Source organism: Lutjanus erythropterus, chromosome 16 (assembly GCF_056507025.1).
Source record: "Lutjanus erythropterus isolate fLutEry1 chromosome 16, fLutEry1.hap2, whole genome shotgun sequence".
Taxonomy (NCBI): Eukaryota; Metazoa; Chordata; class Actinopteri; order Lutjaniformes; family Lutjanidae; genus Lutjanus; species Lutjanus erythropterus.
Window position 1 is genome coordinate 2,321,783 of NC_139332.1, and position 19,316 is coordinate 2,341,098.

The 19,316-nt window shown below is 37.8% G+C and overlaps 1 protein-coding gene across 1 annotated transcript in view; it reads left to right on the top strand.

Annotated features, from left to right (window-relative positions):
- LOC146312589 (death-associated protein kinase 2) overlaps positions 1-15,240 on the top strand; it is a 29,599-nt gene extending 14,359 nt beyond the window's left edge. Inside the window, exons 4-12 of the mRNA XM_084738729.1 lie at positions 5,686-5,824; positions 5,955-6,078; positions 8,050-8,098; positions 8,325-8,351; positions 10,024-10,176; positions 11,937-11,982; positions 12,094-12,183; positions 12,716-12,799; positions 14,875-15,240. Coding sequence (XP_084594855.1) covers positions 5,686-5,824; positions 5,955-6,078; positions 8,050-8,098; positions 8,325-8,351; positions 10,024-10,176; positions 11,937-11,982; positions 12,094-12,183; positions 12,716-12,799; positions 14,875-14,955 — 793 coding nt within the window. The 3' untranslated portion in view covers positions 14,956-15,240. The remainder of the gene's footprint in view (positions 1-5,685; positions 5,825-5,954; positions 6,079-8,049; positions 8,099-8,324; positions 8,352-10,023; positions 10,177-11,936; positions 11,983-12,093; positions 12,184-12,715; positions 12,800-14,874) is intronic.
- The last annotated feature ends 4,076 nt before the right edge of the window (positions 15,241-19,316 follow it).

Below are 19,316 nucleotides of genomic sequence, written 5' to 3' on the forward strand. Positions count from 1 at the left end.
TGCAGACATTATATTTAACATTACATTTTATGAGAAAATGTTTTTAATTACATTAGTTTTTGACAAACAGGCTCACAATTCTCTCATGTCCAACAATAGCAGGTCAGCCCTAAACTAACCTGAGGGTCAGGCAGCTTAATGTTACCTGAAATGTTACATTTCTATGACAGTACTGTCATAAATGTGAAAATGAAATATTATTAATTGCAGCAATAAAGAAACTGCAGCAATCCAAAATTTGATGTGCCATTTATAATACTGCAGTGTGTTGGCACTTAACCTGGTCAGAAGTTATTTTGGTGGGGATGGGAACCGAACCTTCTGCTTCACTTTTTAAAAAAGCAAAATGTGTCCTGTTTACCAAATATTCAAGCCATTCTCAATCTTTGAAGAAAATCTGCTAAATAAAGAGATATTTCTTTTTCTTTCTTTCTTTCTTTCTTTTTTTAATTACTCCGAAAACAATACACTAGTGATTTTACAGATACAACAATACACAAAATATATGAAAAAAATATACAAAATACACAAGGGCAGGCAAAAACAAACAAAACAAAACATAACTCATTCATTCATTCATTCATTCATTTTCTGTAACCGCTTCCGTAAGGGTCGCGGGCTGCTGGAGCCTATCCCAGCTGACATTGGGCGAGAGGCGGGGTTCATCCTGGACAAGTCACCAGTTCATCACAGGGCTGACACATAGACACAAAAACATAAATAAATTAATAACTGAATAATAAATTATGATGTGCAAAACTTTACACAACACATAAATATCTTCAAGAAATCTAGTATAGATATTAACATTGTCAATTTTTTATATAGTATGTGTGCACTGAATGATAAAAGTTAAATATAATACAAATACTAATCAACAACAATAATAATAATAATTACACATTTATTAAAGAAAAAATAAAATACAAATGGATAGATACATAAGTGAATAAATAGTTAATAACTGATATTTGGAGGTGTTAGTTAATGAAGTATGGAGGTCCTGACAGAGCCTGATGTCTGTCTGTACTACAGCTGAAGTAGTGGGCTGGGGGATGGGAGCACTGATGTCATCAGCAGTGGGGGGAGGTGGGGGTGAGGATGTGTCTGTGTGTGTGTGTGTGTGTATGTGTGCTAGTTAGTGTTTGGCAGATCTTATTGGTAAATGGGGTCCAGTGACTGTGAAAAGAATCTATTTGGTTGTTTTTTCATGCTGTGTGTCTTGTGTGTGAGATGTGATCAGACAGTAGACGCCATTGGGATGTAGAAATGTTATTTCAGATTTTTCCAGTTTAGGAGTATTGTTTTCTTAGTGGTTGTCAAGGCGACCAGTATAGATTATTCATATTTCAGTGGCATTTCAACTGATAAGAGGTTTCCTAGCAGACAGATGGATGAGGAATCAGATATTAAACAGATATTTCCCTGAATGCAGTGCCACTGCTACCTACATCACACACTGTGTTAGGGATATTCCTGGTGACTAGTTTCCCTCTTGTCTAAATGCAAATTTTAATTTAGACTAGACACTAGACACTCAATACTGTGTATTAAGAGCCATTTGAGTCCATTAATCACAGACTACAATCACCAAATCACATTTAAATGCTGCTGAAATGTGTGGCTCTTTGCACCACACAATACAAACATTGCACATTAACCTACAAAACGTGACGGAAGCTCACTAAATGCTTCACCTTTTCAGACTGAGAAGGATCTGACGTTAGCTTCCACACAGTGAGGCTAGCATTAGCAGTGCTAGCAGCAGCAGCTGCTCTGCTTGCAGGTTAATGTCTGTGTCTGTGCTGAATGTGGTCACATGCTGCTCCAGTTGAGTGGTTTTACACCAGTTTATTATGTCACAGCCTACATTCAACCTTATTTTCATTTTCTTGATGAAAACACTGCCGAACTGTGCTGGTTTTACGAACTGTCAACTGACAAACTTTGCTGATAACAACATCTGGGGTTGGGTCATGCTGGGTGAGAGGAGCTACCATCTGACAGTGCTCCAGCCCTGACTAGTGGCGGGCAGCTGCATAACACCTCAGAGACAACAGTTAACTTAAAGTAATCACATTACTGATGTAGTATCTAATAATGTTACTTCAGATTTTTTTTGTATAGGGTCCAAATTCTTTTAGACGTCAGGCATCGTATGCATTCAAAACAAAAGTCTATTTCTATTTTTGAAGACTAGACAGCTATTATTGTCGTAACTAGATTTGTCTTTATGCTATGGTACCTACATGGCCAGCAGTGGCCCTGCCACAGAGGGATGTGAGCGTACCAGATTTCAAATAATGACAGTAAAGATCAACTTCTTATCATACAGAGTACATTTATTCAGTGAGGTTCAGTTTCTACATTTAGGCTAAATAACCCATAAAACTCATGGTGCTGTGCAACACCCAGGGACCAGCTCCAGCTCAGTGTCTCAGTCAGTGCCACTGACAGGAAAATTGAGCCAGCATACATGTATTTGATCTGAGGACTGATGATGCTGGAGATGAGCTGTCTGATTCTCCATCATAATGAAACTAATGACATGATTCTGAGTTACAAAATGTTAACCAGACATTTTGGGAGCAGCAGTTGGAGTTTTAGTGCTGGGCGATATGGAAAAAATCATATATCACAATATGGATTATTTTATATCACGATAACGATATATATCACAATATACCACAATAAAGTATGTTTTCAGTTATTCTCTGAAAAGTTTGACAAAAATTTCATTGCTTACTTTTCTCCAACTTTATTTTGAAGTGACATTTAACTGAACTGTCACAAATGAGAAACATACATTTTAGTGCAGCAATATAAATGTATCATGTATTATAAATAAAATAAATATGTAGCAATGGCAGACTCATACCTTGGGCTATCATGACTCCTGTGTGGTCATCTGGAAAGTACACAGTCTGTAAACAGCGAGCGCAGAGGGTCCGGTCTTTGCTGATGAAATGGATGGTTACACTCATGTAGGGCTGCATAGCTCTGCTCGTCCACAGGTCAGTAGTCAAGGCATAATGCACCACACTGCAAACATCCTTCTCTACTTTGGCCCGGCATGCGTCATATAAGCGAGGCAACTCAACTTTACTGAAGTGCTTACGACCGAGCATAACGTACCTCGGATCAAGGACTTTGACGAGGTCTCGAAAGCTGTCCTTCTCAACTACATACACGGGAGCCATGCCTTTACAAATGTAACGCGAGATGGCACATGTGATTTGTTTATGGCGCTGGGACGTTTTCTCATATGGCGTGCCTTGTGCAAAAGACTGCTTTATCTTCGGCTGGCTATAGTTTTTCTTTTCGCAACTTGCCCCCGCTGTTCCACAACTTGGTTTAGCTCGGATTTTTTGGATTCTTATATATTCTTTTTCGTGGACCTTCTTTAGGTGATAGAAGAAGTTTGTTGTGTTGGCATCAGGCACGGGAATAGTCTTGTAGCATAGTTTGCATATGGCCATCTTCTGCTCCGTGTCGGACCTCTTGAACCCAAAATGTAACCAAATCACAAACGTACCCCCTCTTTTCGGTAAAAGTGCTTCTTCTTGGGCTGCTTGCGCAGCTGTCTCTGTCTATTGCGACTCCGGGCGTGAAACTCCAACCTGTTGCGTGTCCATCATTCAGCACTCATGAGTTAAGTAACGTAAAGCATGTCACAAACCCGCGTAAGGAACAAAGAACGTAAAGCAGCATCATGTCGCAAAACCACAAGACAGAGTTTCTTTGCGAAAAATCATTTTTTTATTCTTCTTTATTTTCACTTATATAAACTTAGAGTATGCATAGTGACAAGACAACACTCACACTCACACTCACAATCATCGCAGGCTATTTAATGATATTTTTGTTGTAATAATTGATAAAATTAGGTTAGAGACGATAGAAACAATAGAAGAGAAATGGCACGATATACACTTTTCTATCCTCCCCACGATATGTATCTTCATATCGCCCAGCACTATGGAGTCCATTCCAACTGATTCAGACATCTGCATTCTCACACACAGTTCCTCTGGGTAATGTCTAGATAAGTTCAGGTTTGGAGTGCATGTATGGACAGGGACTGTTTTTTGTTTTTTCATTTATCTAGTCTTGTTTTTCTGTTTTACTGCTATTTAAGTCCTTGTCTTTGCTGCTCCAAAACAAATTCCTTGTACACTTGTACTTGGTGAATAAAGTCAGATTCTGAGCATCTGAGACTCCTGCATCGCTCTGTGTACCATGATGCAGCTAAAAAACTGAAGTGCATTCATTTGAATGATAAAATGCAGTCTTCTCAACTGAAGGCTTGAATCATCAACTATTTGCAGACAGCCCTAACAATAATAGTGACAACAGTGTATTACAGATGACTGCTCCACCTCTTCCTGCATGCTCTACCCAGGTTCCACCCCTCACTTTAACTAGACAGAGCATTTCTAACATGTGAGTCTGTCTGGTCTGCTGTGTTTCAGCCACTCTATTTATATATGTCTTCTTAGACCAGTCAGGAAATGGGCTACATGTCTGGTTTGAGTGAGTCTTACAATTGCTACTAAAACCACTGGTTTCTTGCAGATTGTTGTGCACAAGTTGCAGGATTGAGGCTGATGTAAGGGAGCAAGAACTACTCTGATAATTTACTTTACTTCAATGTTTATCACACCTGGATATGCAAGATCTTAAATTTATAATAATATATCATATTTAATATATTAATCATATGTTTTGTATGTAAAATCAAAGTAACTGGTAAATGTAGCAGTTAAATAAATGTGAATAGTTATGTAAATAGTTCAACTTGTCTCTGAAATGTAGATGAATAATATAAAGTGGCGTGAACTGGATTTACACAAGTAAAGTACAAGTACCTCAAAATTGTACGACTTAATTTCCACCACTCTGTGTATGTTTGTCCAGTCAGCATAGTTTAGAATTTCACATTGATAGGTTCCTGCTGGCCCCTGTGCTCGACTTCAGGAGCACAGAATGGTCATCTTTTATTCTTCTAAAGTATAAGTTATGGTGTGCAGCTTTGAACTCCTTGGTATCTCTCTGAAAGCTGGATGATAACGTCAATATTAATTCCATCTGTGTGCATTCAGTAGAGGTTTGTTTCTTGGTCATCACCCTTGGTTAGAGAATAATTCATATTTCATGCAAACTCCTCCACGACTGAGACTGATATTACTGTATTTCCTCAAATAAAGGCCTGTAGTCAAATAAAAGCCATGTCTCAAATAATGATACAATCGATGGCCTCCCGACTGGCCCTTCTCATGAGTTTTGTATGGATAATATACTTCTGATTAATGAGTACTGTATGGATAATATTCTTCAGTCTTATATTTTACATTATTCATTCAGTACTATTCATTTAAGTCAATAATGTCTATTTTTCATAATAGTTCATGTAAATAAAAATAAGAAATGTACAGCCAGCCAGCTGGTTTTAACCACTTTTGAGCAGAAGAATGCTGACCATGTTCTTACTGAGTCAGATACGTTTGTTACACTTCTGTTTGCTTGTCACAACTAAAGGGGTATGCCACAAATGAACCGGAAATCATAGAAATACCCTACTGTTATTCTGTCAGGTATTTGCTGCCTTGTCCATGGCCTGTACAGTGGGTGGACAAAGTGAGAGAAGCAGTTCACAGTAACACACACTTGTGTTTGATATTTCAGTGTCAGTGGAGGGGAGCTGTTTGACTTCATTGCTACGAAGGAGAACCTGCTGGAGAGTGAGGCTATTGAGTTCATGAAGCAGATCCTGGAGGGGCTGGGATTCATGCACAGCAAGAACATCGCACACTTTGACCTCAAGGTACCAGGAAACTGACCAGAACCTCTTCTCTGCTTGTTGTTCATGCTTTGAAAGACAACTGTCAACTTTTTATTTTGGAAAATGACATTAAAATCTAAAGTATGCTTCTACCATTATTGTCTCTATTTAGCCGGAAAACATCATGCTGTCAGATAAAGTGTCACCGAACATCAAACTCATCGACTTTGGCCTGGCCCACCATTTTCATCAGGGGGAGGAGTACAAGAGCACAAGTGGCACCCCACAGTACATTGGTGAGGAGGGAGAGTCCTTCATTCAGCACATTTTTATTTGGGCTTTTAGCTTTTAGATATCTATCTGTGAGATTTCTGAGCAAATTAAATAATTCATAAACATGCATTAAAAGCTGCATGTACAACTAAATCAAAGAACTGCAAGTTAGATTTTCAAAGAGTTTGAGTTGAAGTGGGAGAGGGGAAGGAACACCAACTCAGTTACAGACATACATTATTGGAGACACTCATTAAAGCATTGTCAAACTGACTGAGTAACAATAATACATCCAGACCAGGTAGGCTTTAACATGAACCGATCATCTGCAGATCAGTTGAGAAGATTTTACATATAATCTAGAGAAATATAGATAATCCAGTCCTGTCATGCACCAGGAAGGGATGTGGTTCTTTACCAGAGCCAAGAGAGAGGCAGCATTTAAGGAAGAACACGTGTGCTTTTCATTCAATAAATCCATCTCCTCGTCTTCTCCACTCGCTTCCTCTCTTTGCGTCTTAGCTCCACCCAGTGAGGACATGAGAGAGACATGCGGGGAAGAGACGCGAGGACAGAGGAGACGAAGTTGTGAAATGAAAAATCCTCAGTTCCTTTTAGTCAGTCTGAATTTAGTTAGTGATGATGAGCTGGTAACAGCTGTATCAGCTGTCAGACTGACTGGTGCAAACGTCCACAGAAACAATTCTAACACCTGACAGCCCTCATGTAGATCTGATCTGTAAACTGTTTGAAATGTCTGATTATTAGTAGTATTCTTTCTTATGTTGAGTTTATTCATCATTTAATACGTTATCAGTGCTATTTGTTTATTGAGGATACTGATGTATTTGATGCCGACACATGATGGTGCATTATATCACATCTCATCATGTAACAGTGTTTTATTTTATTATCTGTAGATCCCTGTACATGACACTATAAAGTAAACACACCACTGCAGGTTTTTCCCTGGTTAGTCCATTAAAGAGTGTGTGACAGTGATCCCACAGTAATAATCCCTGAATCATCACTCTACCAGACACCTTTCCATCCCGTTTCTACCTGATTATGGCATTATTCAGAATATGTGGTGATTTTCAGTCCACTAATAATGCTCATAATCAGTTATTTCTTCATGAGCTCTTTGTGACACTGAAGGACATAAATATTCACATCACAATCATTCAAATGCTGCAGAAACTTCTGTCAGTCAGAATTTGTCTTCACTGTGTGGATCCTGATGATGCAGGATGACAATCACAGAAACTGTCCAATCAACATCACTCCTCTTGATAAAAAACTTCGGTGTAGGATACACGGTGTGTCCTCACTCTGAGCTCCTCCAGAAGCCTCCTCTCTTCTCACTTCTCATCTGCTTCAGGTGCATTTAAGCAATTGATAGATCCTTCATGATGGCAGAGAAGAAACGATGTCGGGGTCAGCGGAGGACAGAGGAGATGAGGAGTTAGAATTCACTGTAATGAAAAGCACCATGTATGTTTGCTTTGACTTGGATATGACTAATCTTAAACATGGATCTTGCCATTGGAAACATTCTTCTTGAGTCCAACCTAACTAAATGGTGCGTCAGTGGCCTTTTGATGTAAGTTTGATATTTTTTTTTAAGAGACTCTTTTTTGACAAATAGCCACTACAGATGCAATCAGATGAAAACACCGTAAGAAAAAAACACCGTCAGATGAAAGTGATGTTAAAAACGTAATAAGTGAGAAAAAAGCCTAATGTAACAAGATGTTACAAGACGAAAATGACATAAAAAAAGTTACAAGATGGACAAAATGCTGTGAATAAACGTTGCAAAAGTCATAACAAGACAAAAAATGATATAAAAAGGTGTTTTATTTTTGTATATTTTTGCATTTCAAAACATTTTTAAGGAATGTCCATCTTCACTCTCCTTTAAATACAGTACTATAGTTTACTTCATGACATATTGTCCTATTTCTCTCTCCCCCTGTCTCTGTCTCTCTCAGCCCCTGAGGTGATCAACAACGAGCCCCTGAACACAGCAGCAGATATGTGGTGAGCATTCTCTTTAAGTATGTATGTGACATGTTAGAGCCTGTCTGAGGCCAGATCACGCCACAATACCTGAGTTATCATGAGCCTCAATCTGAAACAGAAACAGAGTAACACAGCCTACAGTATGACACTGAGTGACCATGGAATGTGCAGTTTGTTATCTGGTAGGAAAAAGTTTAAACTTCAGCATGTGACTGTCTTTGTCTTCTGTTTGTTTCTCCTGCAGGAGCATCGGAGTCATCACCTACATACTGTAAGTTGTATGTGTTTGTTGGCGGGCATGTGAGTGCCTGTAGGCATTCATCAGATCAGCAATATGTCATCTAACCAGTTGCCAAGGCTGCGACCCCTTTTGGAAGAAAGTCACAGTTTCACGTAATGAGAGAAACAGTAATGTTGCTGGGAGCAACATTAGCTGGAGTGAGAGGCTGCTGGAGTTCAGTCATTACGTTACAGTGCAGCAGTGTCAGACTGTAACTAATCTCAGTCTGAATTAAACCAAACTGTTGTCTTGAAGAGGTTTTGTTATTTATTGACACACCTGCCTGAAGATACCTAGTAAACCAACATAAAGCAGCATCTAGCCCCTAAGGAAAAATTGTAATATGTATTACTATAGTAAGTAAGTAGGTTGACAGTGAGACAGGCAGCCACTGAACTGCCAACACTGAAACTTTTGTTTTCAGAATAACTTTACTGTTATAAACAGCTGATCAACTTACAGTGGAGGACTTGTCACTTGTTATTTTCAGTTTTTGAGGTTGTGTGCATCCTGCAGAGCTCCTGCAGCCTGCCTGCCTCTGCAGTGTCTGCAGAGGAGGAGGTGAGGGGAAACAACTTGCTTCAACCATTGATCATATACGAAACAGGATTACAACCTATTTAATACACAGTCTATTGCTTTAACTTGCTATTTGGTCTGCTGTACTCATTTCATGAGTGTGGTTACATATTGCTCCTATAAGGTTTAGTTCTACTCAGGTTCAGTGAAAAGTTTTCAGATTCATTGAGACAAAAAACATTATTTATTTGTTTTTACAAAGTCATTATAACCTGCATTTATTTTGTTACTAGACTTAGTAATCATTACTTATTTATACAAACCATTTCCTTCCCACAAGTAATCATAGAGGTCTATTATATTCCCCTCCCAGACTGAGCTTATTATTGTGTCTTTTTATGTTTTATATTAGGCCAATTTTATCTTTTTTATTACTTTTATTTCATATGTTTTATTATGTCTTATTTTAAATAATCACAATCTGAACTGTATTTTATGTTGAATGAAACACATACAGTATGTGTATCCATGTTATTCTGTATTGACATGGTGCAAATGTTTATAATGCCTTCTAATATACTTCTAACTAACCAAACTAGTAATTAATTCATAGAGAAAATGGCAGACAAATTGCTAGATAACAAAAATAATCATTACAGGAAAGACTTGACAATAGGTACAAACGTGGTGCACATGGACATATACAATTTTCAACTAACAAGGTTTTAACAGGATTATTTAATTTATTAATTGTGAAAATAATCAATAGATTAATTGACAATGGGAGTAATTGTTAGTTGCAGCCCTACAGACATGTCTATAAAACACAGGTTTATTTAATATGACATGAATCCATACATGCTTGTCAAACCTGTAATCCAAACACGTCTAACTGTATCAACATCTGTAGGATCTTTGGTTTTCTGTCCCCCAAAAGGGGATGCAGCCATGACATTTAGTTGATATGTGTATGTGCTGGTCTGATTTATTAAATATGTTGTTCTTGTATAGAAACGTGCTGTCTGTCACTGTCTCACACTCTGTGAATTGAGCCACAGCAGTGACCACTTGTTGGTTTTGCTGGGTTGAGATGTGGACAGACTGTAGTCTCATTCTCATTGTCGAGTTGTGTCTCTGTCCTCAGATTGAGCGGTATGTCTCCATTCCAAGGTGACACTAATGAAGAGACTCTGAGGAACGTCATTGCCATGAAATACGAGTTTGATGAACGGTATTTCAGCACCACCAGTTCAATGGCCAAAGACTTCATCGAGAAACTCTTGGTGAAGAATCCCACGTATGTACAGAACTTATCAAGGATAATTCAACATAAATTCCTGATTAGAATAATTACAATTGAGTGGAGTAAACCAGTCAGAACTGTGACAGTGACAGGGCCTTTCTCTGCTGCTAAATGCATCTTGTGTGAACAGAACAGTGCTGTTATTGTACTGCTGTTGGAGACCACACCCAACTGTATTGTCTTGGCTGCCAGTTATACCAAAACTAAAATGTCTCCATTATAGAGACAACTCAGCATCACCTTCAGACAACCAAACCAAATGAGGATTTTCCCTCAGGTTACTGTGGACAGGAAGAATGAAACACAAACTAAAATTAATCAAAACCAAAATCATAACATTACTCAGTTCTGATGATTTTTTGTATGGTCCCTTTACATAAAAATGGCAACAGGAGTGGTGCCATTAGCAGCATAGTATGGGTCAAAAGTTTGTTGCTGAAAGTGGTGTGTGTCTGCCTGAGTGTGTGTGAGTATAAAGAGGGAGGGTGAGTTGCCATGACAAGCAGTAATGCAACTCGTCAGGTCACTTTGGCTGCAGGGTGTGGTGAGAGTCAGGGATTAGTGTATGTTAGTTATTTGGATTAGATTAGAGTTCCTTTATTGGCACTGCACAGAGTCTAAGTACTGAATATAAGTGCTGTTTTAAAAAAATCAAATAATGACTAATGGCATGATAAGGAGGTTGGTATAAACAAAAAGGGAAAAAAAGTGGCTGTAAAGTAACTGTGTACACAAACCTAACCTAAATCAAAAGAAACAAAAAAACAACAACAACAAATTGTGATTAAGGTTATAAAGTCATAAGTCTAAGATTCTCAGACTAGATGAAGAGATATAAAAAAAATTTCTAAAATTTGTTTTGGGATTTTCAGATATGTTCAAGATGCAAAAACATGAGGCAGGAAGGGGAGAGGAGTCTGATATATATGTATATATATATGTATATATACATATATATATATATATATATATATATATATATATATATATATATGTAAAAGTAAATCATTCACATATCACTGCTGTCGGGCACAATTTTTGTGTGTCCATATTTTGACATTTTTCTTTTTTTTTCATAAATCAATGCTATTGTTCACTCCTTATGTCTGTGAATTTGACAAATATTTAACTGTTGAGAAGTATGAAAAAGAGCTACTAACTTTGACTAAGCAGCATTTAGTTAGTTTCAAGACAGAGGGTTTTTTCATTCCCTGAAAAGTAACAATATATTATTATTATCAAAATAATAAGATAATATTCATATTGTAGTATCATTATTAAGATCACTGTGTGACAGTGGCTTCAGAAGAAGTTACAGTGAGAGATTATTATAACATAGTATAATTCATATTGTGATACAGCTGCTGATTCATTGTTTCATCCACACAAAATAGCCTCTTTAACCAACCTAACCAACGAGTAGCTGACAAGCCAATAAGAGTTGGTGTAGAGCAGGTGGGGTGGTAGTAGGCATCAATCATTCCCACCTTCCCCAAACCATGTGAACAGAAAAGTGAATTGTGAATTAATTCATTCATAACTTTCTGTTTAGCTGTATATTGCAATAATAATGCAGTACACACCTGTGTGCCTTGGCACACTGTCTGATATGTCATTTAAAAAGAATGATCCTGTTTTCTGTTCTTATTCTTGTGTTTTCTCCCCGTCCTCTGTGAGTTTGCAGGACTAACACAAGATGATTACTTATTCCTTCTTACTGCTGTCCTGATGTGTTGTCATGATGTGTGTTTCAGTGAGAGAATGACAGCTGAGGAGTGTCTACTTCATCCATGGATTAAGGTTACTATAAGTTTTCTACCATTTTAAAGCCACAGAGATGCTTCAGTAGTTCACTGCTTCATGCTGCTTGTTGTTTCTGTTAATGAGTCCAAATGTTGTCATCTGTTTCAGCCCATCACACGCAAACAGGTGGCCAAGAGGAATCGATCCTCAATCAATATGAAGAACTTTAAGAAGTTCAACGCGAGAAGGAAATGGAAGGTGAGTCTGGATACCAAATAATGTTATTCAAAGTATGTAAGTTAGTATATTTTGGGGTATTTCAGGCCTTTATTAGAGAGATAACAGGAAATTAGAAACAACATGCAACAAAGATCAGAGGCTGACTCAAACATGGATGGATCACTGAACGGACCCCTGGGCATGAGGGAGAGGGAGACAGTTTATCCAAATAATGTCTGTTTGGAAAGTTTGCTGCAACATATTTTGGAGATATGAGGGGCTGCAGGTTGGTGTTACGTTGTAATTGGTTACCGACTAGATTCTGTGACCTGCAGCGTTTGAAGAAGTAATCATATATATATATTACTCTGATATATTAAATATATTTTAAAAAGTATATCATTAATACTGATCAGTAAATGCATAAGCAACATTTGATGTCATCAGAGTGAGAGTGTCTGACTGCTGTGCTGATTGTTCTACTTCTGCCACATCCAGTGTACATTCTAGTATTCAAGTTGGTTGAACTTTCAATAAAACCTTCTTTCTTCACCTCTTTGCCCTCCTCTAGATGTCCTACAACATGGTGTGGATGTGTAACCGGTTGGTCCAGTTGTCACTGCTGAAGGGCAGCTCAGATCCAGATCCACTACAGGTGAGACCACTGATGTCATTCAACTTATACATTTCATATAAAAAAGGGGTCCATATTTAGTCTAAAGTGATTGGCACAAGTGCATTTTGGGCGTGTCCACCTCCACATGGTGCATAATCTGGGTGCAGAGTAAGACACAAAGGGATGTTTTATAGGTGTGTTTTGGGCGCACCATGTCATCTCACATTCCCTTGAAGAGCCAGATGTGCTTGCCTCTGGCACATTGCTTTTTAAATGATAGATTCTGCAATTTGGATAAAAGAGCAGGGATGCTGACATGACCCACTTGTTTTGATGAGCAGTCATAGTTAAAACTGCAAGCAGTTAATCCACTGGTCAGACCGCCAGGGTCATAAACACCAGTCTGGATCTCATTTCCCAGAGCCTCCTTAGCACTACATGCATCGTAAGCTGTACCTTAAGTTATCCCTTTAGCTTACAGGCTGTTTCCCAGAGTCTCCTTAGCTAAGATATACCTTCTGAAAGGTTTACATTTAGAAGGTTAGCCTGAACCACTTGTGAGCTGTCTCTTAGTGATGCACTCCATTCATCCTGTCACAGTTCTATCTTTATAAGACCAACATTGTGCTTTTCAAATTGACAGTTGCCATATAATTCACATCTAGGCTACTGGCACAAGTTACATCATTAATTTAAAATGAACTTTAATTTAATCTTTTCATTCAGTCACCAAAATAATGATAAATCGTTCATTGAATCTGTCTATTCTTATCATGAAGGTTATCAAATAAAATATAGTACCTCTCCATCACACTAATCCAATTTGTGAAAACCTGTTGATTTTTTTTGAGGACATGGCTTTTCTGATTGTGTGGTCGGGCTATAGTAGCCTGAATCCCAGACTGACCCTGAAAGCTGAACACAGATGAACACCCATTTAGCGCTACCATTTTTTCTGACCTTTCAACAAGTCCCAGACTGTGGCTTATATGTCCTGGTTCATATATTGTATATTTTGTAGGCTATAGGCTGTATATTTATTGGAACGCTTGTCTGGACTCTTATATAGATTAAGCAGATGATCTTTAGTAGTCAAAGCTTCCTTTGTTGGAGTATTAGATTGATGAAAAATGATTATGGTAACGCTTGTTACGTTAAAACGTCATTTATGAGCCTTTAGAAGTGATCAGTTGATACATGCAAAAGACAGTTTAGGGCACCTGCTAAGGGACAGCCTGGGAAACACTTGTAGGAATAGAAGTTCCTTTGCTCAGGTTTACCTTAGAAGCCTTCGTAGAACACTAAGGTACATCAAAACTTGGAAACGCAGCCCTGATTAAAAGCACATAGATGTCAGATGTCTAATAGGGTGAAGCATCTGAGCACATTATGCACAAGGCACTGCAGCATGACTTCATTGTATGTTTAAATTTCCTGAAAGGATCTTATGTTAATTAATGTTCTGTGTTCAAGTTAATTTAATTAATTTGGCCTGCATGGCTGCATGTAAACAGGAATATAGAAGCTATGCATGTGACGTCACATTAAGCAGAGTCACACACCCTCCAAGTTGCAAAAGGATGACTGAGTGGCAATGTTAACTTTCAGCTTGAATGCCTCAAAAAAAAAAAAAATGAAAAAAAGCTGTCGTGTGATTGATTGACCAAGAAGCAAAAAATCGGAGTGATCTTTTTTACAAACTCCTGAAAACTAAAGAAAGAAGAAGCAAATGGATCACTGCAATTCACAAAAATAACTGGAATCTAGCCGCTGAAATGTGAATTAGTGGTTGCTATTTTGTGTCAGGTATGTTAGATTGCATAAAATCAGACCTTGAGTCATATACTGTATTGACTAATGTTGAAAAAATGCCACTGAGGGGGCGTGTCCTGGTGGGAATGTGACATCAGTGCAAATCCTCTATTAGTGGAATGATCATTTTCATCAACAGTTGAGCAGGAATATTGTTGTTTGTAATAAGGGCAAATGCTGGAACATTTTGTGCATGTAAACATCGTCACTATAAGCTTTGCAAAAAACAGTTGCACAAATGTACATGAGACCCTGAAGTGTGCATCAGATTACAGTCCAACTGTACCCGTCCTTTTCTCCAGAGACAATGTGAAAGTGACACAGAGGACACAGAGACCAAGCCTGCCTCTCTGCTGCGACGCCGACTCAGCAGCAGTTCATAGAGCTGACCAGAGGAGGGCAGCAGAGTCCAGGATGTTCATCCAGGCTGGAGGGGAACATCTTCTGTTACTCTGCTCAAGTGAAATTAACACCTAAATATTCTAAAGTGTTACAGACTGTCTCAGAAGTGCCTCTGATGGTCGTGCCAGATAAATGAACACTGCCTCATTTGATGCGTGTTTCCTCATGAAGGACTTTCAGAAGAGAAACTGCTTTCTTTTGAAGTTCACATGCTTTAATGATGTTTGTTCTGAATGTATTTAGGTGGTTACTGATGTGGGGAAACTTTGATAAAATCATGTGAAGAAAAGAAAAACAACAACAAAAAAAAAAAGAAAAAATGAACCATATCTCCTCTTACAGAAAATGTCAAACAAATTTTATGTCCAAGTCTTCCGTAAGTTTTACAAATGCAAACACAAGTTATATTCTTATTTTAAATGTTTTAAATATCTTGTGGCGGTTAATGCTAGTAAATAACATACATGACCATAAGGAAACCAAAAAAAGACTACAAAACTATCTAAAAGCTAAAATCAATGTTTATTACTACTTTTAAAGGTGGGGTAAGTGATTCTGGAGAAAGACAGGTGATTGTTAAATCTTCTTGTTGAATCTTCCAGGTTGTCAAATACAGACAACTAAAAAATATAGACACTTTGGATTGGTGGTAGGGCTGCAACTAACAAGTATTTTCATTTTCAATAAATAGATAAGTTGTTCATAATATCAATCAGTGTTTCCCAAAGCCCAAGATGTCATCAAATATCAAATATCTTGTCACAGAGGAGTAAAAAAAAGAAAAACAACTAAAACAAATCAAATTGTCTCAAAAATTGTACTCAAAGGACTTATCAGTTATCCAAATAGTTGGTAATTCATTTCAGCTTTGACAACTAATAGATTCATTGTTGCAGGTCTGGTTGGTTGCTCTGTCTGGCCCACGCAATAAAACCCACCCAAACGCAAAGTGGGTGAGCAATCAGCTCTCTCCAGAATGGCTTATCCCACCTTTAAAGGGATAGTCTGGATTATTTGAAGTGGGGCAGAACACTGGAGTGTGACACTGAAGTCACAAACTAACAGATCAAGGCAGCAGTAGACCAGCAACTCTTGTTTTCCTCATGGTAAAATGAAGTATACATACATAGTATACAACTGAGACATACTACTTCCTTATAATATCTCACCACTTGCTTATTCACCCAGCACAAAGGATTGTGGACACTGATCAAGAAGAACATCTTGGTATTTTTGCCATACTGCATTTGACATTCTATGTATTGGGACAACAAATCTTTTTCTAGAATACTAAATAGTATGGTAGTATGGGTTTTGGCTTTATATCTGCTGCCGGCGCAATGTTGCACCACCATGTTTCTACATTAGCCCAGAATAGACAAACCAGACTGGCTCTGTACAAAGCCTTTTTTTGCAAGTTTCTTGGCCTCCGCAGGTTTGCCTACACACTGAGGGCCTGATTTATTAAGATGCCTAATAAAGAGGGCTAAATTGTAACATAACATAACATTCCAACATATTGCACGTTAGTTGGTGTGTGTTTTGCGGGTGATCAACCTTGAATAATTGCATAAATGACAACAGGTGCAAACAGTGTGGAGTGAGATTTAAATGAGGGCTTTGCATGTTTTACATGGGGAGTTTGGAGGGAAAGCAGAATGACTGCAAGTGCAAAATGAAATTCAATTCCAAAAGGCAAAGAACAACAGATGAAATTAAGAGAAGATGGCAACATATAAATAACAAAAGAAAAATTGGCTTATAATAAAACTTCTTCAACTATCTTAATTTTAATATTAATTAATAAATCCATTGTGGAGGAGGTACAAGATGTGTCCTCTGTGGTCTAAGCACTCAGGTGGACACTCAAGTCATTATCACACACACCAGCTGGTCAGCCTGTATCTGGTCTGACATAAAAGCCCTGACAAGAGGGATGGAAGACAGGGGACAGGCAGTGTTGAGGTCTGTCTTTCCAATGGGGGCAACAATGAGCAACCTGCCAAAAACCCCCAGTTCAAAATGTAATGTTGGCAAAAATAAGGAAATAAGAAGACATAATAAAGGTCTGTAAATAGGCTACAATATATTTATGTTTAATCGTAGTGTTTATCTGTGTTAAGGATTATTGAATGAAAATAAAAATAAATGCCTCCCCCAAACACCTCATGAGAAATGAATAAATCAGATTGTCTCCTCCTCGCCACAATAACAGCAGCCATCTGTGCTCAACGCTAACACCTTCTGTATTAAATACAGGTGCAGTCACAATCACTGCAAATTATTTTCAGGCTTGGTAAATCACAGTGCGTGTACTAAATGAACCCATTTGCATTTTCTCCTCCCAGTATATTGCATTTAATGAAGGTAAACATACTAACTGGACAGTGCACGATGTCTTGCACATTTGAAAGATGTCATCCTCAGTGTGCACAGTTAGTGGATCCGTTAGGACATTTGTTTGCAGATGATATCAAGTTTGCACGTTTTTTTTAGTAAATCAGGCCCTGAGAGGTGTGGGGTGAGACAAGGTGTTTGCAATCTATAACCTCATGGCTAGATGCCACAAAATCCTACACACTGGTCCTTTAAGTGGTAAATCCATGATTCTGTTGAAGTACTCATTATCACTTCAAAGTCCCAAAGTGCTGTTAACGTTCTCATTCCAGTCTTGAACAATTCTATCATAAGGTCCATATAGTAGTTTGGAGCTGCATCAGTCCTCATCAAGTTGTTTGCTCTGTTGCCATGACAATGACTGATTCTAGAATTCTGATAACCAGTGATGACCTCAGACGTGATGGTTGATTTTTGTATTTACCTTCACGAGGACTGTGTGATGCAGTTGTCTAACTGTTGTAAAACTGCTGTCATTGTGTTTCACTTTTGTCTGTTATATTTCACACCGCAAAAGATACAATATTGAGGGTTTTACTCTACATATTGTTTCCAACATGCCTGTTTTTTTTATATTCCCATGTATTATATTATGAAATGGCATGAACACCATGTGTTGTAAATAACCTGGACACCTCCACCTGTTACAGTGTTTGTCATCATTCTGACTTTAAGACTTGATCAATCATGATGTAGATTTTTAAGTATTTTGAAATATTTCCAAAGCTATTACTTTGTCTGTTTTCTTAGGAATGTTTGTGTAGATGATGTGTATTTGTCTGTTAACTGTGTCCGTCTTGTTCAGTTGATATATTTGACAAAGCACAGCACAGTAAACCTAAGATAGTGTAACTGATCACTGTAATGAGCTGCTCTATAGTCTGAATATATTTAAATTTAATTGACTTACATGACATATTAAATATCTGAACTGGTAAAAAGTGATGCTATAATAAAGGAAGTTTTTGAATGACATAAAGTGTAATTTATGCTTGCTTACAATCCCCTGTTCAGGAGAATGTTGACCTCTGATCCATCCTCCTCCTTTTCTCTCCCTCCTCTTAAATGTCTTCTGACCTTAGATCAGGTCACTTTATTCGTCTGTCCTGTGAACACTCGCTCTGTTTCTCATTCATTCATTTTTAATTCAAATTTAGCCCAGGGGTCTGCAACCTGTATGCTCAAAAGAGCCATTTTTGCCCCCCCAAAATAGGGGGGAAAAATGCTTTCTGGAGCTTTAAATTATTTCTTCTCCCTGAGAACTTTTAGAGTTCAGAATGCAAGAAACAATTTACACTATAAAAAAAAAGTTAAGACAACTCAGCAAGATAATTTACTTCTCTTCTTTAGATAAACCTGAATCTTTTGAGTTTCAGATACTCAAACAAATGTGTTTCAAAAATTGTTCACAGTGAGCTGTGAGTCTGATTTGTCATTATTTTGGTGCCTGAAAATTAAATGGTTTTAGTCAAAAATATAAAAATTTTAACCATCGTTCACTTTCACCCTGATGAATTTACGCAATGACTTTTTTGATTTCTGAAACTCAAAGATTTTAGTTTTTTTAGTTTTAGATTTAGTAACTTTATCAAAAGTTTGATTTGAGTTTGAGTTGGGCTTAAAACCCAAAAATCTATTGCAGTACATTGCCTTGAAAGTTTGAGTTTTTTTACCTACAACAATGATAATTGAAAGTTAAAATGTTAAAAAAATAACAGTTATTCATTTCTATGTAATTTTTCGACAGAGTCACAGGAGCCACTGGAGAGGAGCTGAAGAGCCCCATGTGGCTCCAGTGCTTTTTTGCAGCAGGAGTCTGAATGTGAAGTCTGTACTCTGGTGTCACAGTCCTGCACTTTGTACACTCACCATGTGACTCCAGTGTGTTATATAAATGTACTACTTCTACTCAAAGAAACGTCTCTGAACATAATCCAGCCAAGAA